Raw genomic sequence first — 25,322 nt, forward strand, 5'->3', positions numbered from 1 at the left:
TAAAAGAGGTGAAAGACTTGTGGAATTTGCGGAATCTCAAGGACTGTCAGTAATGAACACTTTTTTTCAAGAAAAGGGTGAACAGAAAGTGGACATGGAAGAGTCCAAATGGATTAACAACTAATGAAATCGACTTCATCCTCACTAACAGAAGATATATTGTTAATGATGTTACCGTCCTGAATAAGGTAAATGTTGGAAGTAATCACAGAATGGTAAGATGTACACTTGATATAGATGTAGGAAAGGAAAGGAAAAAACTGACTCGAGTAAATAATACAAAGGTCTTTGAAATAACAGAGGAGGAGGAAAAGCAGTATGTACTGGAACTTAACAACAAGTTTGAGCTTCTGCAGACTGCTCAGGACCAAGATATCGACGAGGAATACTACAACTTTCTGAAAGTGATAAAGCCCAAGAAACCTATAGGGAAACAGAAATCCAAAGAAGAAAAAATTAGTCAAGAAACACTTGTCATGATGAACCGAAGACGACAAATGAAGAGCAAGAAAAACACTGACAGGGAGAAAATTGAGTATACTGAGTTATGCAAAGCCATTAGAAAGAGACTCAGAGAGGACATAAGAAGATTTAACACAAGAAAAGTAGAACAAGTATTAAGGGAAAACAAAGGATTTAAATCAGCAGCCATGAGCAGTAATACAGAAAGACAAATGATACTGAAACTGAAGAATAGCGATGGTGTACTTATAAACAGCAGAGAAGGCATAATTCAAATAGCAGAAGACTACTATAGAGAATTATATAAGGAGCGAGGGAATGATACCAGCAGTGGGGAACATGGATTGCAAAGTAGCAACACATACGACATACCCGATATTCTTCCTGATGAGGTAGAACATGCATTGAAGAAAATGAAGAATCGAAAAGCCCCGGGGGAAGATGAAGTTACTGTAAAGTTGTTAAAATTGGGAGGAAGAGACATAACACAAAAACTGGCAAGGCTCTTCACAAAGTGCATTAGAAAAGGTGTGATGCCTAAGCAGTGGAATAATGCAATCATAGTTTTGCTGCATAAGAAAGGAGATAAATCAGAAATTGGAAATTATAGACCAATTAGCTTGTTACCCCACATCTACAAGTTGTTCACAAGGGTCATTACTAACAGATTAGAAAGAATACTTGATGAGAATCAATCGAAAGAGCAAGCTGGCTTTAGGACAGGATTTTCAACTATGGATCACCTTCACGTAATATCACAGCTAATGGAGAAAGCAAATGAATATAAAACACCATTATGCCTGGCATTTGTGGATTATGAAAAGGCATTTGACTCCATACAGCATAAGGCAATGTTTCGGGCACTGGAAAGACAAGGCATAGATATTCCATATATTATGATTTTGAAGAAAATATATGAGAGTGCTACATCCTTTATTAGACTAGACAAAGACAGTAGCAAATTTAAAATCGAGAAAGGAGTTCGACAAGGAGACACAATATCTCCGAAGCTGTTTACTGCTGCGCTTAAGGAAGCTTTCAGAAGATTAGACTGGTCGCAGAAAGGAGTCAATGTGAACGGAGAGTACCTAAACCATTTACGATTTGCAGATGACATTGTGGTCATAAGCCACGATCCCAAAGAATTAGAGGAAAATCTTAATCAGTTATGCACAGTTAGTAAGGATTTTGGACTAAAGATGAATATGGCTAAAACAAAAGTAATGATGAACAAGTATGCCATGGAAAGGGAAATAATGATTGAAGGAGCAGTAATTGAAAAGGTGGAGTCATATACTTATCTGGGACAAGTTATCAGCTGTAATAATGATAAATGGCTGGAAGTCAAGAGAAGAATAAATTTTGGATGGATAGCATTCAGGAAATATAGTCACATACTGAAGAGCAATATCCCAGTTTGTCTGAAACGTAAAATAATGAATCAATGTATACTCCCCACCATGACTTATGGAAGTGAAACTTGGGCACTCACCAAAAGAATGGAAGAGAAGCTGAGAACTACACAGCGAAGAATGGAACGAATTATATTGGGAATCAGACTGTTAGATAAGAAGAGAAACACATGGATTAGGCAGCAAACTCAAGTAAAGGACATTCTTATCAAAACTAAAGAACTAAAATGGTCTTGGGCAGGACACATAGCTCGAAGACATGATGACAGATGGACTAAGAAAATAACAGAATGGTACCCAAGAGGAGCTAGAAGAAAACCTGGTAGACCAAAGCGGAGATGGATAGATGAAATTCATGAGTTTTTGAGTAGTAAATGGATGGCCAGTGCTCAAAACAGAAGGAACTGGAAAGTTGCTGGAGAGGCCTTCATCCTGCAGTGGATTGAAAATGGCTGATGATGATCATGAATATTCTTAAAATATGTGTATTCAGTTTTATTAATTTTTAAATGTCACCAGCATTTGATTGTTGGACATATTATTTAACTGAATTCACTTACTCAGTCGCTCACCCCACCTCACTTGTCCCTATATTTATTTATTTATTAGTTTTTTAATTTTGAAACACTGGTAGGATTTTTATTGCTACATTTATTTGTGGGTTTATTGAGTTTTAATCTAAGTCATTTGAACATATCTCCTAGTATGGTGTTATTTGTTATTCATATGATATTTTAATAGGTGTTGCGGAAGGGTTCAGGAACACTTTGTGAAGCTCTGTTAATGGTGCAGGCCTTTCATGCAAATATCATATTTCCAAATAAGCAGGAATCTATTTTGAATAAATTGACAGAAGATGGCCACGTTTTGGATCAGGAAACCTATGTAGGAGGCCATGTGGAGGCTCTGGAAGCTGGAGTTTTTCGTGCTGACTTACCTTGTCGCTTTAGATTGGTATGTAAATGTTCTACAACTTGCTTGTGATTAACCTGTTATATTATTAGAAGTGTATTTAATTATTATATTTAAGAAATTTCATTCAAGCATATTTTATCATTTCAGAAAGATAGTGGGGACCACTTTGCTTAGTTATTGGAATTTGCTGGATTTTAGGTGGTTGTATCATAGTGTATATTGCACAGTGCAGTAAAAATAAATAAATTATTTTCTCCCTCTAAAACATTATGCACAAAAAGGTAATGAACTATGCTGTTTACATTTTGAACTGCTATAATCATTTGGGCTGCTTACTTTTCTTTTAGGCAATGTTATGGGCAAATACAAATGAATGAAAGTTGTTCTGTCTGTTATTTGCAAGCAAGACAATCCAGAATTGCTTAATGTTTAGCAAATGCTTTATACCTATCTATCTCCTACTTTATGTATGGAGTCCAAGTCCAAGAAATTCTTTGGATAAGCTATTGCTAATTATCAATGAGTTGCTAATCTTGTTTATGAATAGCAGTAGACAGCACCATGACCTAACAAAATTTCTGATGTGGTTGGAATGTAGTGACAACTTAAATGACACTGTGGTGAAACCTTTACCCTCTTCAATCAACTGTGATGTGCTGCTTTGGGGCAATGGCCAATCTGAGAACTAAAATTGGTGGGTCTTGAATAGTTGCAGGATTCAGCCAATTTTCTAAAAGTAGCCAGATAATGGATTGCCAGGTTTGGGAGGTTCAATGCACATATATTCCTTTATACTATTTAAAGTTGTTCGGTATTAGTATTAAAATGAGAGAATGATATATGAATGAAAGCAAAGTTTATATTGTTTCTATCATAAAAAAAAATTGTAACTGTAATAATCCCTCTAAATCTATATAATGTTAGAAGACTAGATGATAACTTGTTCCACTTGCCTATTTTTGACTGAAGAAAAATTTTTCTATACCCTGATTATGATTAGTTTCCTTAATTTGAATCATTGTCCCTTTGCGATGTATTGTAAAGAGAAAATATGACCTCAAATTAAGTTTACTCAATCCTTTTAAGGCTTTACATACTTCTATCACATCTATATGCAGATACCTAGTTTAAAAACTTTATGTTTGTGCAATTTGTTTCTCTCGTTTCTGGTTTGTGTAAATTGTTTCTCTCATTTCTAGTTTGTGTAAATTGTTTCTCTCATTTGCATCCTTTCAAGTAAATCATCTTTCCCAAAATGAGGCTTCTAGATCTGCTTACAGCATTCAAAATTTATACAGTAGAATAATTCTTTTTACTACTACTAAAAAAAATTTGGTATATCATTGACAGAATCCCATTCATTTTCTTAGAAGTCTTACCACATTGCTGAGAATGTTTCTGTTCTCTATTACAACTAGATTCTTTTCTTCTTCAGCAGTGTTGAGTGTTACTCCCCAAGTTGGTAATTTAATTTCTATTTACTGTGACTCAGCTGTAGAACCTTGAATTTACTAGCATTACGTTATCCTTTTTAGACCAGTTATATAATTTGCTTAAGCCTTGTTGTTGAACATACCCTAGTTCTCCTTGCTAAGAGCCCACATTAATGTTATCAGCAAATTTTGACATAAAAGTTGTAATACTATCATCAGTGTTATTAATGAATAGTATAAACTGATTCTAGGGACAGAAGACTGACCCCCCTGAGTCTTCGATTCTAGAGTATTTTAGAACCTGATCATCACATATGATCTTGATAATATTGTAGGACCAATAGTGCAGAAACCTAAGGAAGAAGTGATCATGGAGTGCTAAGGTTGTTGATGATGAGCAAGTTTTCAGTTGCTAAAGGAAGGGGTGGGGGGGACTTTATCAACTGGGAAGACAATGTGAGTAGTGAGAATACAGGCAAATTATGGAGTAACTTTAAAGAAGCAATGAATGCATATAACCTATTATAAAAGATAATAAAGGATGAAGAGGATATGGAAGTGGATGGAAAAACAACTGGCTTGTTTTAACAGAGAAAAACAATAAATAAATAAGATCATATGAGACAGTTATAGAGAAATGAAAAGCACTTAAGTTTTACACATATAAATCCAAAGAAAAGAGCAAATCAGATTGGCTTCTTACATAATGGTTGTGGGAAAGTCATTGACAATGACACTGATGAATTGAATGAATACTTTGCATTGATCTTTATAGTTGAAATTCCATTCATGGCAAAGAAGAACTCCATTAGCAAACCAGATATGGCAATGGGAAATTATAGGGGATTGTTTACTATAAAAACTTTTGAACCTGAAGGCAAGTAAGACTCTTGAGATAATTACACATATACCCAGTTATATTAAGGGAAAACAGTAATAGAATGCATCAAAACATTAAGGTTAATTATGAGAGCTTTATAACACAAGTGGAAATTCCCTTGAATTGGAGAAATACAAAGTATTGTTAATCCATGAAGGTGGTTCAAAGAACAATGTAGGTAACTACAGACTAGTTATCCTGACTTCAGGGAAAATCATGAAGCAGTGATTAAGAATGCAATCATATAGATTGGAATAGGTTCTCAGGGGAACACAGTATGGATTTGTAATGGGAAATTATGATAATGTCACTCATGAGATGGATGTAGGAAGTAACTTTGACAATGTTTATTAATTGTAGCAGAGGCAATGTTTATTTAATTTTAGCCAAGAATTTGACTTGGTCCATCATAAGAGATTGCTGTATAAGCTGTAGCATGTTGGAAGCAAAGGCTTTTATTAATAGCTAATTTTCAGAATGGTTTGTAGTTAAAGGTGGGATCCCAGAGAGAATTGGTGCTTGGACCGCTCTCGTTCCTGATTTTCCTAAATGATGTTGATGAACGGACACAGGACATATTAAGATATGCAGATGATGTGAAGATTGGAATGGTGGTTCATGACCATTGTCAAGTATCACAACTTCAGGGATGGTTTGATAAGTGGCAACTATGTTTTAATATATACAGCACAAGATCTTACACTCAGGAAATAACAAAATAAATTATTTTTTTATTTCCGATTTTAAATATTAACCCCAATACAATAGGCATTAAGAGTTTGAATTAAAAATAGTAACAGAAGAAAGTGGTTTGGAATTACAGTACAGGCAAACATGAATTTCTTTGTGTATTGCTCACAGGTGATAATGAGGACCCATAATATCTTATCAGTGATTTATTGAACAATTGCTTTAGATATAGGAATGTTATAATTCCACTGTATAAGCAATTGCAAGACCACGCATTGAATATTGTGTACAACTATTACTTAAAAAGGATTGACTTTTTCGAAAAGGTCCAAAGATGGGCAACATGTCTGGTGAGATTGGCTCAAGGGTACCCATAGGTGGAGATACTTCGAATGAATGGATTGCAGAGCACATTGTTTGCCACTTGCGATTCATTTGGAGAATTCCCGGTTTGAGTCCTGTCACAAATTGGAGGGATTTCTAAAAGCCTCTTCAGCTGGGAACTATAGTCAGCTGAATTCACTCAGGTAGGAGTGGAATTGAGGTTTATAAGAGTATAGTAAAATGAATAAAGAAGAAATTTTGACGGTATCAGATGATCCCAGAATTGGGATCCATGAATTTATTTAAAGGGAAAAGTTTTCCTTTGGCCAGTGAGTTGTTAATAATTTCAAGTTGAGGCAATGATTTGGAGGAAAGACCTACTGGATAGTACCTGCAGGAAGAGGGAAATATATGGGGGGGGGGTTGTTTTCTCTTCGTTTTTTTTTTTGGCTGATGCAGCTAAAGCCTCTAGTTTCATTGCCCAGTATAAGCAATACTAACAGGTATCAGGAAATAGATGATTGTCTGATCACTGAAATGATCAGACAGTGATCAGGCAGAGAAATTGTAATAGTTGAAATGAAAATGTCATTAGGAGCCGATGGGATTTATCCAATGTTATTAAAGGAAGCAGCAAGACAGATTTCCAGACCCTGTCTAATAAAATGCATGCATTTCTGATTTCATTTAATGTCTCAGCAGATTGGAGGTTTGGATATGTAACTCTAATTTTCAAAAGTTTAATCGGATTACATATGCAAAAGTTTGCATATGTAATCCAATTTCCAATTTTTCAAAGATTATTTTAAGGACAAAGTTTTTGTTTTTATATTAGTAGTGGTTAAACTGCAAGGAAACAAGTTTATATAGCATCAATATCATATGAGACAGTATCAACAGCTTTACTGAAATGTAGGTATATGATATCAAAATTATTTTTTCTTCAGTTCCTTTGTGACATCTACATACTAAGCTATTAGATTGTTCAGATGGTTCTCTCTTTAATAAATCCATGCAGTGGATTCCTGTCAGGGTGATCCTGTGTTTCTTCTTTAACCACCAACTGCATTATTTTCGCCATCACAGATGTCAGGCTATGTCCATAATTACAAGGATTACTCCAAAACCTTTTGCAATTAATGTTAAATAATAAAAATAAATAATACCATTAAAATTTACATTATTTATTTACCCTAAATGCCAAGTTTCATCAAAATCTCTTCTGTAAGAAAGACTCCAGTTCTGTAAGAGATTATACTTCTCTCTAAAGACTCTTCTATAAGAAGAGAAACCCTTTGTGTCCACAACTGATCTTATCATTCTGTCTTCTCTTTTATCTCCTAGATAGGTCCAGATCCCTAGCAAAATGGCACTCCCAAGACTATATATGTATAATGTATTCATAACAAGTAATGAATGGTAATGGCATTAAAAATAATGATAATTAAAAAATTAGTATGGATTATGGAAAAAAGGGCACTGCCTGTAATAGTAGAAATGCCCAATGAACATAATGGAGCAAAAATTAGCCAAGCTGTATTGGTCAACCAAAGATGTTAGCAAATTAGTCCTTGTCATATTTATAACATGTTGAAGTAATCCCAAATGTGAGAAGGAGAGAAAGTGTAAATTGGTCAGAGTTACCCGTGTAGTAGAGAGGACTGCAATTAAACAAATGAATCATAAACAACCCAGTATAGCAGAGAAATATCATATTGACAAAGTAAAAAAAAGGTTTTCTTTGTAGGAGACAGAAAAAGGAGAGATAGCAGAAAAATGGCATCTCGAATATTGCTTTCGGTTAACCTAAGGTGGGGGGGGGACCTCATCAATACATTCTCTCTCTAACAATTTGTCTAGTACTTCTTTATATTTATTAACCCCAGGGGCTCACATCTGGTGAGTATGGGCTTGGCACACTCAGGGTCCTGAGCTGGATATCATCATTCTTCTTTTTCTTGGTGATTCTCTCTCTCTCTCTCCTCAAAGAAAAAAAAATTTGATAATTTTGCAAATATGCAAGGTCATTTTCAAAACTATCCTAGTTTGAATTTAATAGTGAGAAATATGTTTCTTAAATTGAGAAAGTTGTGGATGATTTTTAAACCAGATTCAGTGATTTTAAAACAGTTGAAGACATTGTTCAATCTATTTCTTATCCATTTAATGTCGACTTAGATATGAAACAAATTTCAGAAAAAATCGCTGAGATTTTTCACATGGAGAAAATATTACTTGAAAATGAATTTATTACATTGTGAAATGATATCGAAAAGCCAGATCATCAGAAAAAGACTTTTGGAAATAAGTTTGCCGAGAAAAGTACCCAAATGTAAAAAAAAATCCAGTGAACTTTTAAATTCCTGTTTTGGTTTCACATATCTATATGAATCGGCCTTTTCGTATTTGAAACAAAGAAAGAATTGCTCTACTTCTTACGGACTTGCATACAGAAGATTCTTTATGGTTGGCCTTACCACAGTATATCCCCGATTTTGAAAACTTGAAAGATGACACGAAGACACAAACTTCACATAAATTAAAATTTTAATTATGTATGAATTTAAAATAAGAATTCTGAGTTGTATTTAATTTTAAAATTTATAAACAACATTTTCAATATGTATTGATTAAACTTCATGTGCAATGAAATTCTTGAAATGGTAGATTGCGGCACATTTTGAAGAAAAAAAGTAGATCGCATCACAAATTAAGTTGGCCACTCCTGTACTATGGGATAATCATCTCCTTTTTTCCTGCTGGCAAAACTTCTATTTGTTATTGACAGTACCCCATTAGCTGTCTTAGCAACCTGTACATGCTGCTCAGAGAACTTCATGTAGGACTGTACAGTTACTCGAGGTATTTTTCTCTTCAGTTGGTATATTATTCTGGGATTATTGCTATACATATGTAGTACCTTGTATTTTTCAATATCAAACCTCAATTGCCATTTCTCATACCATCTGCCTAATTTTTTTAGGTGTAGTTGCAGTAATATGCCTTGATTCCTATCATTAATCACCCTGTCTTCTGCCATTCAACCATCCCTTTATCATTAGCAGTAACTTCCCTTAATATCAACTGCTCCAATTTGTGCAATCTTTCATGTCAAAACTAAGTGAAATTTAATGAAGAGTATTATCTTTTTGTAAAATAATGGCTGTGTTTGGATAATTTGGTTTGAATTTTTTCAAGGATAAGAAACTTAATGAAGCCTTTTTTCAGTCAGGGCCAAGTTAAGTAGTCTCATGGAGTTTTTTTTTTTTTTTTTTTTCATCATCTCTTCTTTCCAATTCCACAAACACATTCTAACATTGGCCTTAGAACATATGCAATTTACAGATACACATAGAGCCCCTCTGTAGCCAGGTGGGCAGGAGCAGCAGTGCGTAGCACACGCTTCTTGATTAGACCGGGGTTTGAGTCTGTGACCACCAGATGCAGAAAGGTCGTGGAATGACTACCGCATATCCCCGGAGCAATATGGCCTTAGTTGCTAATGCTCTTAAAAAAACCAAACAACAACAGATACGCATATATGCTCTGTGGCTTAAATTTTTTGCTTTAGTGCTAATCCAAAACATTATAATTGATTGAGCAATTTCATTTTTGGATGGGAAAGTTCCTTTGAAAGAACCCATTGCTTACTGGCTGAATTTAAGCAGCAGTAAAAGATGTATCAAATGGTAAGAAAGAAAGTTATCAATGTCAGGCAGTTTTCAGCTTGAAAAGGTTTGCTGAATATTTATCCATCACTTTCTGGTGAATAAAAACTATCAAGACAAAAACTTGATTTGTGAAGTTTAGTTTGCCTTAATATATAGTACTAAAGGCAAGTCATTAATTTTCTTAACTAATTTTTTCATACTATCTGGTCTTAATCCAGGAACTATGATAAAATTAGTGAAGTGAGCAAATTTCACTTCATTTTAATTTGGCTTCAGTGTGGATAAAGGCAAAGTGTTTTCATTTAGTTTAAGTATATTTACCTTTTTCTCAAGCTAGAAGTCCTCTTTTGTTCTAAATCTTCACAATTTGTATGTTATAATGTTTTTAAATTTATGCATGTTTTGGTCATACACAAAAAGCTATAAGTTAGTAAATATTTGTAAATTTTAGGTACCTGAAGCATTTCAGAAACTTATAGGAGATGTTGAAAGAACCTTAAAACATGCTATTGAGGTAGAAGAAAATATACCATTGGAGCAGGTTACCAATTTTGATGAGGTAATGAATTGCTGTTAACAGTAGAGGCAATTTGTGATTTCATTTAATCTACAATGGTGGACAAAAAAACTTCATCACCTTAAAAAAACAGTAACATTTGCAGTGAAACGTATAAGCTTGTTTAATTACAGTCATTTTGTTTGTTGCAAAGCAAAGGTATTGCATCAGACAGTAATTGCAAGGTATTGCATTACGGTTTCTATAAATATGGCATTGAAAGGGTATACATACTCATTAGTATCCTGTTTTGCAGAGGTGTAGGCATGGCTCTATATGTTCAGTTGACACCAAGAAAAAAGTGTAGCTATTGCTCTGTCCCAGGAAGGGCTTTCTACGTGTGCTATCACTGATAAAATAGGCTGCCAACAGCATCCCGAGTGTTAAAGTGTGAAACCGGTGATGCAAAGAGAAGACCTGGAATAGGCTATAAGAGAGTGACTATGCCTTCCCAAAATTGATATTTGAAATGGCTATGCCTTTGTAATTGCCACTAGTGCTTCTGATCTAAAACCGGACTTTGAGATGGCCTCTGGTGTTGAAACAAGTGCACAACTATCCAAAGGCAGCTTTTGAAATGTGGTCTGCCTGCCTGTCAAGGTGCCTCCGTAGCCAGGTGGGAAGGAGCAGCAGTGCGTTGCACACGCTTCTTGATTGAGGCGCCTCCGTAGCCAGGTGGGAAGGAGCAGCAGTGCATAATAGTACACGCTTCTTGATTAGACCGGGGTTCGAGCCCGTCACCACCAAATACGGACGATGCGGAAAGGTCATGAAATGACCACCGCATATTCTCGGAGCAATATGGCCTTAGTTGCTAATGCTCCTTAAAAAAAAACCAAATAACAATAACAGCTTCTTGATTAGACCGGGGTTCAAGCCCGTCACCACCAAATACGGAGGATGTGGAAAGGTCAGGGAATGACCACTGCATATCCCGGAGCAATATGGCCTTAGTTGCTAATGCTCCTAAAAAAAAAAAAAAAACAACCAACCAACCATGCCTGTCGGCCCAAGAAAAAGCCTCTTTTGACCCAACAAATGAGGAAGAAGTGAATTGCTTGGGCTAAAACGCATGTTCCATGCACAAAAGAGCAATGGGGCACCGTCATCTTTCCTGACGATTCGAAATTCAACCTGCATGGCTCGGATGGGAAGTGATATGTCAGAAGATTAAAATCGGAGGCATACCATCCTGACTGCATAACACCGACTGTAAAGTTCCCCACTGGTCAAATGGTCTGGGGATGCATAACAAGCAAAGGGGTCAGGTGAATTAAAGTTTATTAACGGGACGGTTGGTTGGTTGGTTGTTGGGTTTTATTGGCGCATTAGCAACTAAGGCTATAATGCGCCTAACGGGACGGTGATATTCCTAATGGCAATTAGGTATATCAGGTGGAGCCTTTTTATTGGATTTTATTAACAGAGATATATATCCCATCCATCAAATGCATTTCAAATATTTCAGTAACCCACAATGCATTTCAAAACACATTATTTGCAAAATTCACAAGTGATGCAGTTTTTTTGTCTGCCACTGTATTTTATACAAAGCAATATAGATTTCTTTTATATAGTATTTTATATAGATAGTATTACAGTTTTAAAAAATTTGTATCAAAATATCATGGAATAGTTCTGTAGAATATATTTCATAATAGTACAGTGTAAAAAGATAGCTTTCTTATGAAAAGCAGGAGGACTTTATTATTATTATTGTGTTTTCACAGCATACAAGATTCCAGTGTAACTCACAAGGCTGTTTTATTTACAAAACAGTTTAAACACTGCTTTGTAAATGCAGTATTTGTGCTCACCAAAAACATGAGAGGAAGAAAGTCTAAGTAGCAAATGGCTGTTTTATTAATTTCGAAAGGCCTATTTTACTGTTGCTGAAACTTCTGCAGAATTTTGTTTTATTTTCATTGTAAGGCCAAATATAGCCATACAACCTATAATATAATTTTAATATTTTGTATTTAATACAATTCACTGCAATATCATTGTATAATAGTTGTGATGCTATTATACAGTGATATTACAACGATTTTTTTTTCCAGTTTATTTAGTTCATAATTGAGAGAGATTTGTTGTGGCAAAATTTCGTGAAGAGAAAAAAAGGCATAAAAATTAATTTCACAAAAAAAAAAAAAAAAAAAAAAAACAACAACAACAGATCAACTGAAAATTTTTTTAAATCTTTGCCACAAATGTATTTTCCATCATGTCTTGCAGGGTCTCCAAAACTGTAACAAGCATTCTTCCAGGTACGGTAGGCTAAGGCTTGCTATTTTGGAATCTAAATCGCTAATGGAACTGATATTTATGTGCCATGTGTGAGTAAAGTGTATTGAATTTTGATGAAGTCCAGTCATTCTGTAGCAAGCAAATCCTCTATTTTCATCTTCACAATGGTGAGACTATTAGTAATGCTGGGTATGGCCCACCCCCATATGCAAGTCTTGAAGCATTTTACTGGGTATATTGGAGGGAACCACCTTAGTGTGAACCAGTATATGCAGGGGTCGGCATTGCATCCTAAGGAATAAAGGAATGCAGGAATAGTCACTGAAACCACATATCATGGTTTCAGTGGCTGTTTCTCTTTTTAGCAATCAGCTAAAAAGAGGAATAGTAGTTGGCCATGATATTGACATTCTGTTCCACTCCCCAATACCTTTTTTCACTTTGTTTTATATCCTGATAGTATTTTTCACTATTTGTTTTATATCCTTTCCTCCTGCTCTTTACTTACATTTTCTGAAAATACTTGATATGGGAATACAAAAAGTATACTTTAACACTCATATTGCAGCCTGGTTTTCTGAACTTCTCTAACATGTCACTCATGACTGTCTCATAATCTGAGTCTTTTTTTATTTCTCAAAAAAATTGCATACTACATTTTTAAAGCCAGTCCAAGCTCTCTTTCAATTTGGTTCATGGACAAGCTGCTGCTAGATGAAGCAGCAGCTTGTAGATTTGAGGTCCAACAAAAAGATTCCTGTTTTGATTTTTCGTAAGTGATGGGATTTTAGTGCAAATATGCTTGAAACAATTTCCTTCTTTATTTAGAGCTTGGATGATCTGTTTCATTAAAGCTAGCTTCATATGTAGAGGAAGTAATAGTACTTTGTTTTGATCTTCTAGTGGCATGTCTTTATTGTTCTTTGAATCTGATGTTAGAAGAGTGTCTTGGTGGCCAAGCTTTCCTTTCACTCTTGTTCGGCTATTCTGCTCACACAGAGAGCCATGCATTTTCCAGAACTAAGTTGTTGGCTGAGTAACAGACCAGTAACTTTAAAATCTCCACTCACTAGCCAACCACGATCTGTGTACTGATTTTTTCCCCAAGAAGCTTAACATATTTAGTTTCCTTTTAAGTGTGCTGATTGGACTACAGGAATGGAAGCATGCTTGTTTCTCTTATTAAGGAGAAATGCTTTCAGGTTTTGCTTCGGTGAGTCAATAAATGCTCTTTGACTTTCTTTCTTTGAAACTCTACTTTCCCCAATCTAACTTTTGTAACAGTGAGGTAATATTCTTAGGTGATTTTGATGTTCCTAACTCCAGTTGGATTCCATTTTCTAATTGTATAGACCCAGCTGGTCAAGATTCCGGGACTTTTACAATTAGTAAAGATTCCTCCCTCACTTGTTCATTTACCTACCAGAATATCAGACAATCCTAACCACACACACCCAATGCTCTTGATCTTTTTCTCATAAACAACCCTTCAAAGTATATAGTGAGCATTAGTGGACCTCTAAGTAAATCAAATTGTGACTTGCTGATGGTCTCTTCTCTAATGTAGCCTCTAATGATCATTCTCAGTCTCATGTTGTGTGGTATTACAAGAATGCAATACCACACAACATGAGGTATTACAAGAATGCAAAATGGGATAGGCGCTTCCGTAGCCAGGTGGGCAGGAGTAGCAGTGCATAGCACACGCTTCTTGATTAGACCGGGGTTCAAGCCCGTGCCCACCAAATATGGAGGATGCGGAAAGGTCAGGGAATGACCACCGCATATCCCCAGAGCAATATGGTCTTAGTTGCTAATGCTCCTAAAAACCAAATAACAAACAAACAAAACAGCAAAATGGGATGATCTGCAAGATTTCTGTTTTTCTTTTCCTTGAATCTTCTAGTGTCAGTGTTTGCTTAGATTGGGTCAGTGAAATTATCCCTGTAGGGATGAAATCCTTTATTTCACATTCTACCTTAAAATCTTGTCTTTTATCTAAACCTTGGTTTTTCAATAAATATGCTGGGGTTGTTCCAGACAAGAATATTGCATATTGCAATTGGCATGTGTCCACATCTCCAGCTTTATTTACTGCATACAGTAAATAGGAAATACAGTAAATAGTACATTATTTATATAAACTTTAACGACTAGAACATTATTTATATAAACTCAAAAAAAGTTTTCACATCATCACCTTATGATATTTAGAAGAAATCTTTATTGCAATAATTTTTTTGATATAAATTTGTCACGTCTGATGTTTTTATATATTTTAGTACGTCTTGTTCTGGTGACATGATAGCCAATCTATTAATTCTTTCTTGGCCAATTGTTGCTTGTGAATATGTTCTGATAATTTTGAGTCTTGAAAAACTCCTCTCTCTCCAGATGCAACCTTAATTGGCGATGTTAATAATATCCAAAGAAAAATGGTGATGTTGGGATATAATTCAGCTAAAGTTTTTTTTTTTTTTTTTTTTTTTTCTCGAGTAAATGTCAATAATTCTAAGCAACCAAAATTTTTTTCCTTTTAAAACACGCTGCAAAGATTGGATTTCTTAACATAACTCTTTGGCATCGATGTCGTTGCACTTGTCTTCGCCAGTGAGAATTCCTTTGAGGTGTTGACATTTCATTTCTATTGCACTTTCAAATAAATTCTTGAAGTTTTATGATTTAGAATAAGATGAAAAACCGAGGATATTTCATTCAGCTGATCAAATCTTTCCTGTAAACTAATGATAGCTACAATGATCATTATATTAAAAAATTCTGTTTCAAACCTTTTGGTTGAATCAATAGAGCATTCATCTGATGGCAGTTTCATAGGCTAACTCGCACTTCTTGTAACACTGACTCAATTGCAATGTCTATAGCTTTATCCATACACAATTTAAATCCCGATGTTCTAAATTCATTTAATTGACTAAGAGCATCTTCTGTCAATATAATTTCTGTGTTCATATCATAGTACTACTTTGCATGGCTTTACTTTATTAATAATACTCAATATTTCAAACCAAACACCTAGGCGATATGATGTCACATTCAGAGCAAAGCAAATAGTTTTAAATGTGAATCTGCATTATTGTGGGTTGTTGTTGCATTAAAACTAGGTTTAAATATTAAAAATAGGCAAAAATTAATTTCTTTTAATATCTGATTATAAAATAAATAAATTTACTGTAATATAAATAAGCCAACATTGAATTATTTTGTATAATTAAAGTATTATGTTAAGAAACAACCATTTTTTTTTCATATTTAAAAAAATTAAAATATCACCGGATTCAAGCCTCTTACATTCCCAGCTCTGGGTGACCACCTTGTCCACCTGTACCTAGGTACAGCACTGATTGCTAGTGCTGTAGTCACTCAGGTAGTAGTGCATACACAGGTAAAACATGCAATTAGATAAAAAGTGTAGCACCAGCATGCATTAAAGTTGAAATTGTTATAAACCAGTACATGATACCTCCCCGTCCTTCCAAACACACACACACACACACACACACACAGACTCATATTTCTGAAAATGTTCTCAAGAGTATAGATATGCAGTCGGATCTCTCTTTAATGAACTTCCATATCATATAGTGACTATTTCTGTGTAGAAAACTTTTTTGTATTCCCCTTGGTCATTACATTGAAAATAGTTTTCGTATAACGAACAAAATTTCCATATAATGAAATGATTTTGAGATACCTGGGTACGCATTGTTTGCACCTCTGGCATTTAAGCAATAAAGCTGATGCTGTAGAAAGCACAAATTAATCTCAAAAAGTATTAAGAATTAATCCCTCTAGCTTTTAAGAGTTAAAGGGATTAATTCCACGAATTAAGAGCTAAAACATTCTACAATTTAATGGTGCTCTTAAAACCCTGCAGGAGGAAATTGGCCAACCATGGCGCAGGATAGAAAAAGATGGAATGTTTTGGGAGAGGCCTTTGCCCAGCAGTGGGTCAGCAATGGCTAAAAAGAAGTAAAATCTATGCAACCTATGCACTACTGTACTGAGAAGTCGTGCTGGTCAACTGCTATCTATGTGTCCACAGCCATTGACAAAGATTAAGGCATATTCCCGATGGGGGCATTGGCTCTGGTCAACCTGTTTTCTACTGTAAGGATCCTATTAGAGAATTAGGAGAGAGTGATTTTCCTTTATCCTGGAAATTCATCTGTTGTTTTGAAGAAATGAGTCATCCACGCGTTCACTAAATTTCACCTGTCTCTGTTTACATAGTAGGTACAAGTGGTCCCTAAATCAGTTTTGTTTTAGCTGCTGTGCAAGTAACCTTAAAGTGTCTAAGAGGAAATCCTCGAGTGTAGTGGGAAAAAGTGGAGGTGCTTAATACTGTAGGTTGGGGCTTTAAAAAAAAAAAAGAAATTTCTTTAAAAATTTGGCATTCCTACCAGTGGTTAACACACTACTGAATATTTTTCAGAATGTTAAACATTCTGAAAAACATTCAGTAGTGTGTTACCATTCTGTGTTTCGATTTTAAAACTGTTTGAGGAAATGGAACCCAGTTGGAATTGTGCAAAATTATGACTTTGTGAAGATGTAGATGAAGCAGTTTTTAAGTGGATGAAGATGATTTGAGTCCAAAACATGCCGATATCAGGGCCATTAATAAAAGAAAAGGCTATGGAATGTGCATCTTTTCTGGGACGAAACATTCCAAGCCAGTTCTGGTTGGCTGGACAAATTTAGAGCACTATGGCTTACTCGAAAAAGTTATTTCTGATGAAAGTGGAGTGTGCAATTGAAGAAGACTATAGCCATTGGAAAGAAACAGTTTTGAAAAAAATTATGGAGGACTACGAGCCCAAAGGCATATTCAAAGTTGATGAAACAGGTCTATTTTTTGAATGTTTGCCGAACAAGACACTGACTTTTAAAGGTGATAAATGTGTAGGTGGTAAAAATAGTAAGGAGAGAATTACAGTCTTCGTTGGCACAAATATGGCTGGTAATCAAAAAGTGAAGTTTTTGGTAACAGGCAAAAGTAAATAACCGCAATGTTTCAAAGGAGTAAAGTCGTTAGAGTTGAACTACAACAAAAAACCTTGGATGACAGGTGAAACTTTTGAGAAGTGGATTTTAAATTTTGAAAGAAAGATGACGAAAGAAAACAGATAAATTATGTTGATTGTCGACAACTGCTCTGCCTACTTTCACTCAGAAATTTTGAAACATACAAGTGTGAAGTTTGTTTTCTTCCCTCCGAACATCTCATTTAAACTGCAGCCATTGGGCCAAGGATTTGAAAATGCACTACCAAAGGTGCATATTTCAGAAAATTATACTGAGAATAGAAACCAATCAATCTATAGATTTTGTTATAGATTTGCAGATTATGCATATTAGAGTTGGCGAAAGTGTGGAGTCAAGATCTTATGGAAACAACAATTAAGAATTGTTTTGCAAAAGAAGGTTTTGTTGAAATGCCGATTAACAGTGATGAGAGGGATGAACTACTACAAAATATTGAGAAATCTTGGGAAGAACTCCAAGTGAGAGATTTGACAAATTTTTAGGAGTTTATAATAATGTCATAGTAGCTGAATATTCAAGTGACTCCAACATTTTGGAGTGTATTTAAAGAACTAGTGATGATATCGACAATGAGTTGGATGAAAATGTTGGCAACGTTTGAAACTTTGCGTTGAGGTTTTCAGTGGGAAGAAAATATAACAGAAAATATATTTCAGTGATTAAACAAATGCAAACATTTTTATGAATGGTGTACAGTAGAATCCAATGTACAATAAAAAATAATCAAATATTTTAGGACATAATTCTTAAAAGTGCACTAATACATTGTGTGCATCATATAAGTAGTCATTTCTTAATATGTATGTATTAATAAATTAATTGTTTTAAAATGTTAGAAAATGTATTCATTCCCACTTATATCTGACTTATTTCCCATCTTTTACTATATTTATGAATTAACAGTGAATTTATGAATTTTTTATTGTTGAAAAGGTCATATTTCTTTATAACGAAATTTCTGTTTAACAAAGTTTTTCAAGGAAACAATAGATTTTGTTATATAGAGGTCTGACTGTATCTGAATGTTGATCAATTTTGTGTCTTAGAAATTCTCAAAAATAAATTGACCTTTGAAACTTGCACGTGCCTTGCTTATTTGAGAGCATATTTATGTTGAAAGATTAACTGGAAGAAGCAATCATTATCCCTGTAGCTTTTATATTATATGCTTTTTAATCTTCTTTAGGTTAAAGATGAAATTATTATAAAACTGACAGCACTTCGAGATTGTCCTGCTCGTCTGGAGAATCCAATAATTTATCATCTGGATGTTGGAGCTATGTATCCAAACATAATCCTTACTAACCGCTTACAAGTTGGTATTTTTATTTGTTGTATATATTTAAAATTTTCTTCTGATTATATTTTATATTACATTAAATGTATGAATGGTAACACCATTAACACATAACTAAAAGAGTTGTTACCCAAAAGTTTCTGGAATGTAATAGGAAAAAACAGCAAAAAAGAAGTTTCTTTTTCAGGCAATAACTTGATATCTCCTTCGAAACATTCCCTTGTAAATACACTCCCTCATCAAGTGATTTAGTTATTTGTTCAAGCAAGATATGATGAGAGGAGTTCATGAAATTTACTAAATTTCATGAATTCCTTGCTTCATCATATCTTGCAGTGCCTTTTTCAGTTTTGGTTGCTTCTCCGAAAGTTCATTAAATTTCCTTTCTTTAAGTTTAAATTTCAGTCTAGGAAACAAAAAAAAAAAATAAATAAAATATCTGGAGATAGATCTAAAGATAATGAACGATGGGTGATTTAGGTGATATCTCTGGAAATAAAAGTAATACACCTGTGTTATAATCTATTTATTTCTAATACAGTTTAAAAATCATATGTTTTTTCTATGTTTTCTGCTCTGGTTTTTTGGTGATTGTAATCCTGCAGTTGCACCATTGCAAAAACATCTAAGTATTATTTATACTTAGTTTTGTACTTCAGTATTTTTTGTGATGGTGCAACTGCAGGATTACAATCAAAGAAGAAGTAGAAGAGAAAACATCCATGAAATGTTTGATTGCTAGATTCTATTAGTATTAAATAGATTCTAAACTGCCATAGTTGAAGTGTTTTATTTCAAGAGATTTGAACTGGCTAACCTGTACAACATGCCATTTAAACATTATATTAAGACTTAAGTCATATTCTTAGCCTGAAATTCTTGCAGAGAGAGAGAGACTAATAACTGACTGACACCCATTGATTGTCTGGCTGTCATGCTATGAATCTTTAACAGAGGTTGGTCCATTTTAAATTTCTCAGATTGCTAAAAAGTTTGCAGTCTGCCACTTGCTTGCCCAACAAATGGTGTCTTTAGCATGTTTCAGAAGCTATTTTTCCAATGTTCTAACAGAATTTGGTGCAAAAGCTTCAAGTTCTGTTTCGATATTGTTCTTTCGATTGCACATTATTGAGAGAAGATGCATCATGTGACCCAGTGAAGTCCAGATTTTAGGGAATAAATATAGGTGGCAACACAACAAATGGTTGGAAGGTATGTTAATTAGAAATATGAATAAAGTGGAGGGTGCTTCCATATATTCTACATGGAAAGACAATAAGCAAGCTGTATAAGCAGGGAGATATATTCTCTCACCACCTAGTCTCTCACCACCATGGTCTGCATTGCCATGGAAATGGGAGACTGAAAACTTTGGGTATAGATATAGTAGTATTTAATTATGGCAGCCCTGGGTTTTATTTATTTACTTTGTTCCTGAAAGAAACATGAAAGACAGTTCTCAGGAGAAGCTGTTATAAGTTATGATTGAAAAATTTACACTAATTTACATTTTTATTTGTTTCCTCCTAGAACTGCTTCTGTATTGTATGTCATAATGCAATATTTTATACGTTCTGTAAAAGGCATTATCTGGAAATTAATAGGATTATACAACTTGTCAGTAGAATTATATAATACCCCTACAGTATATACCAGTTTGTTTTGAGGATGATACTCTGAAGCGAATCCAAAACGTTGGCATAAATTGCAATATTATTTAGTTGATTGTGCACCTGTGTAGGAAATTATCTTTTTCATCTCTACATAATGATAAATAAACCATTTAATTTGCAAATATACATGGAGCTCATGTTTTTTACCTTTTACCTGCTGTATTGTATTGTATTATAGTGGACCCCCCACTTTACAATATTAATTCATTCCACAAACATAATCGTATTGTGAAAATATTGTAATGTGATCCCAATAACATATTGTTTTTTTGGTAATTTGTTCCAAGACCTCAGAAATTGAAATTTTCGCTATATAACTAAGCTATTTATCTCTCTAAAAAGGTGATTTTTATAATGTAAATTGTTCATATTGTTTAAAAAATTGATTAAAACTAATATATTGATTAAAGCACAACACAAAAAATCACTTTAACTAAAGGAGGCGAAAAACAAAACACATTGCCAACACATTTGCAAATGCTGCTATTGACTGAGAGGAAAGACCATGTTCTTCTCCGTTCAGATACAATTGTAAGCCCATCATAAAGTCAAATAAGCAGGCTAACATGTTAACATGATCACTGGTTAGTAGAATCAGCTACTTGATAAATCAAATTTAAAAAACCAATTCAAATCATTAAAATGCACAACACTTTTATCATTATCATATGTGTGGTTATAAGAATCAATTTTGAATGCTTTTGTGATATTTTTCTAAAACCATTTCTGGAGGTCACTACCATAAAACAATACAAATAGTTTGCAGTTTTCAGTTTATTGGCTTTTCTGTTAGAGCAATCTGATTATAAATGAATAGTAAACTCAACCTTGTTGCATTTGCGATAATACAGATAGCTGGAATTCTGAGTTTTTTGCATTATTATGGTGAAATGTGTTTCCCCTTCACTAAAATCTTCAGTCATATATAAAACATAAATAAATTTTCAGAATCTTCTCTTCATTCCTATTTTATAAGCTTCATAAACTTGTTACTCTGTATCTCACTTGCACTATCATGCTAGTTGTAATTTGTGCATGCCATGTATTTTGTCTATATATTATTCTTAGTTTTGGTTACTTTCTTTCCATTTTTATTTTGAATGAAAACTTCAAACTGCTTGGAGGGGGGGGGGGAGTTCTCTGACCTCCACCTGCAGCATTAACTTGGCCTTTTTTGAAAAGGTCTTAACTAAATGACTAAGTGATAGGCATGTGCTTATTATGCGATGGCAAGTAAGCATAACTTATTTAGCCTTGTTAACTTTTCAATCTTCTCTAGCATTAATGCAAATAACTCCACAAAAAAAGCCCAATAGGCATTTTGTGGAATTTCTTTTATCATAAAATGTGTAATTTTTGGTGGACGTGAAATTGCAAAAAATTGACAACTTTTAAATAAAATTTATAAAAAGATTCTTTCACAAGAAATTTTTTTTTTTTTTTAATTTTTGAATAAAAACTTAGTCTGTTTTGGTTCTAAATTCTCTGTGAATAATAAGAAACACACCATAGAAATCTTACTATTTCACTTTAATTTCTGAAAGAAATTCTGGAATTAATTGATATCTATGAGTGAATAGTTATAATTTTGATATTTTTGTTCCTTTGTTTTAGATATTATTTTCATATCATTTTCAGTAAGAAATAGATTATAGCAAGTCTAAGAAGATTGTTGAAGATAAATGTTTGATTTAATTGTTTGTTGGTGTTATTAAAGAATCATTATATACTTACCTGATCCCATACGAAAAATTTTACTCAGATACAAATCAATACTGAGACTGGGCTCAGTAGATTGAATTTGAATGGCTGATGGTCTAAACACAAGAACAAGAAAACAAACTCTGTTGTGGTAAAGTCTTTAGCCCACTGCACTGGCAATGCATAGAATGTGTCGGCAGTCAGTTGCTTTTTAGTATTGCCTGCTCAGTGATGTTTGCTTGTTAATATTGCTTACTCAGTGATGTTTGCTTGTTAATATTGCTTACTTGGTGATGTTTGCTTGTCATTTCAACCATATTAAGTGACCTATCTTGTCAATCACTTTGAAGAAAGATATGACTTATTTATATCACTAGTAGCTTTTGTTCTGCTTTTACTAGTAGTTACTTATTTGTTAGTGGTGTGAATACAGAAATTTATAAAATATGAATTTTTTTGATTTGCAGTTGGTTTGTAAAGATATAAAAACTGTGCTGACTTTTTTCATGGAAAAGAATCTGGTGAGGAGTGAATTGTTTTGCTTCCATTGCAATGAAAAATTTCAGTTAAGTAGAAACAGGAGGCAAGATGCAAGTTACAGTTGGCAATGCAGAAAGTGCCTCAATACTGTATCAGTTTTAAAGGATAGTTATTTTGAAAAAGCAGACTAACCATAAATCATTTAATCCACGTGATTTACTTTTGGTTCTTACAAACTCCAGTAACATTAAGAGCATTCCGTGTCAAAATAAACAACAACACCCATGAAATGTTATGAACATTTATAGGATATATGTACTCAGAAGTTCACTGAACTGATTCATTTAGGGGGGATTGGCAAAACTGTAAAATAGATGGAACTGTCCTCATTAAACTGAAACACAACAAGAGGACACATAAAGAAGTCAACATAAAGAAGTGGCTTTGCAGTGTGTATGAACATGAATCAAAATTATCATACTCGATATTTGAAAAACCGAAATTACAATTGTTTGCTGAAGGTCATACACTAGAAAATAAAGAAAGGTATCACTATATCAGATGAATGGCCATCCCACAAGCAAATTGAAAATGTAATATGAAAGATTTACAGCCATTTAACAGTCAAACTTTGGACTACTTAGATTTTGATTTCAGGAGCATGCATAATAAATATTTAAAAACACTGGAACTGCTAAATCCTACACCAAAAGCATAAATAGCAGTTCGAAAAGATTGATTCAGGGCCACATTAATGGATACATTTGGAGGAAAAGGTAGGGATGCAGTTTTAGATGATGCTTTTCAGAATATCTTGAGCCATATAAAACACAGAATTCGTATTTTGATGTGATTGGTATTTTCATGTTTTTAGTTTTAATTTTTCATTCATGTTTTTTATTCCTCCATTCTCATTCATGTTTTTAGCTGTCATTTAGTTTCTTTTACAAATTATGGATCCTTTTTCAACTGATTTTTGTTATTTTTTGCTAATTCTTTTCATTTTGTATTTTGTTCTAGATGTAAAAATTTCTTTTAATAAAGTGCATTTTAAATTCACCAGCAATTATGTTAATTTTTTAAAAAAAATTATTCCATTTAGGTAAATTTCTGTAATGTAACTTGAAAACAACCGAAAAAAAAAAAAAAATGAAAGCATCAATGAAAAATATATATATGAGAAAGAAAATGAATTATTAATGTATGCAGTATGTTACATTTTGGGTGCATTTGCAACTAGTAATAATAATGAATTAGCAAAAAAAAAAAATAAATAATAAATAAATCGCTCAACTACTGAGTGCTGGACACTCAGGATGAAGGGTCCGTGGTCACGAATGGTCGTTAGTGTAGTATCCCATATAGAGAGCTTTATCTATCTATACGTTAAAAAAGTTTTCCTCCTAGTGATATTTATTCGAGCCAATGGGAGAAGAGGGCAAGGCAATTACGTCACTACAAATGCAATTAATTATTGACAGCTGCCTCCATAATGTTCACCAACCTCGTGCACGTGCATCCCTGTCTAACATTTGATGTTCCATTGTAATGTTTTTTGTATATTAGTGAATATTATGTATATGTAAATACTGTAGTTTAGTATTTTGAAAATATTTTAAATATTTGTATAGTTTGTAAATATTTCAGTTAAATATTTTGGTCCTGCTCTTTCGGATGCAACAATATTCCTTATGTATTATGGAACCCGAAGCAAAAGGCCTTTCCCTAAGTGACCTATGTAAACGCAGGTAAATAATTACATAGTGTTATTGGCTGAAGTCTAGTATAGTATACACCGGCAGATGCTTCGATGACACCGAGGAAGATGGCGATAATTGACAGATTGATTCTGATTGTTTTGTATCTTCAAGGAGGGGGGCTTAGCTTAGGTAGGGTGTTTATCCCTCCATCCCGCTGTTTTAAAATGCGAAAATGAGTTCCTGATTTAAAAGCAGCGGCACCTCTTCACCATTGCTGCCTCAACACTCGCTGAATACCTCCTTGCTGGGACGACTCCAGCTATGAAAATTGTTAAAATATACTTCTCTTCGCAAAATTTATAAATGACCTTTACAGAATTATTAGCTAACTATTAAACAAATGTGGGGAAAAACACTCCAGGCATATCAACCTAGGACAGTGGGCGGGGAAAGCAGTGGCATCTGCCAATCACTGCTTTGTTCCTGTCTGTTTGCCGAAATATGGGAGTCAAAACTTGTCAATCACTGCTTTCCCACTGTTTTGCTTGCCGCCATGTTGGAGAGTGTACACCATTCTGAAGTTTTACCGTGATATTTATTTAACCTTGAGAATGCCTTGCACTATAAATGCACAGATAAATAATTACATTGGTCATTTCCTGATTAGATAATGACCAGTGCGTTTTGACAGGTGTCTTTTATGTAGAAAAGATTTGACTTACTCCATATACCTCTACATTTTACGTAGAAAAGCATGCGTGGGGGATGGGCGAGCAAAGTGAGCAGGGGGCAAAGCCCTCTAGTGGTAAATGAA

General features: G+C 34.1%; 1 protein-coding gene across 1 annotated transcript in view; it reads left to right on the top strand.

The window, feature by feature from the left end:
- The window catches only part of PolE1 (DNA polymerase epsilon catalytic subunit 1), a 650,197-nt gene that overhangs the window by 154,181 nt on the left and 470,694 nt on the right, over positions 1 to 25,322 (top strand). Inside the window, 3 exon segments of the mRNA XM_090380641.1 lie at positions 2,616 to 2,828; positions 10,239 to 10,346; positions 18,844 to 18,972. Of these exon segments, the coding sequence (XP_090236767.1) occupies positions 2,616 to 2,828; positions 10,239 to 10,346; positions 18,844 to 18,972 (450 nt within the window).

Source organism: Mastigoproctus giganteus, chromosome 9 (genome assembly GCF_048544385.1).
Source record: "Mastigoproctus giganteus isolate SK-2022 chromosome 9, ASM4854438v1, whole genome shotgun sequence".
In the NCBI taxonomy this organism is placed as follows: domain Eukaryota; kingdom Metazoa; phylum Arthropoda; class Arachnida; order Uropygi; family Thelyphonidae; genus Mastigoproctus; species Mastigoproctus giganteus.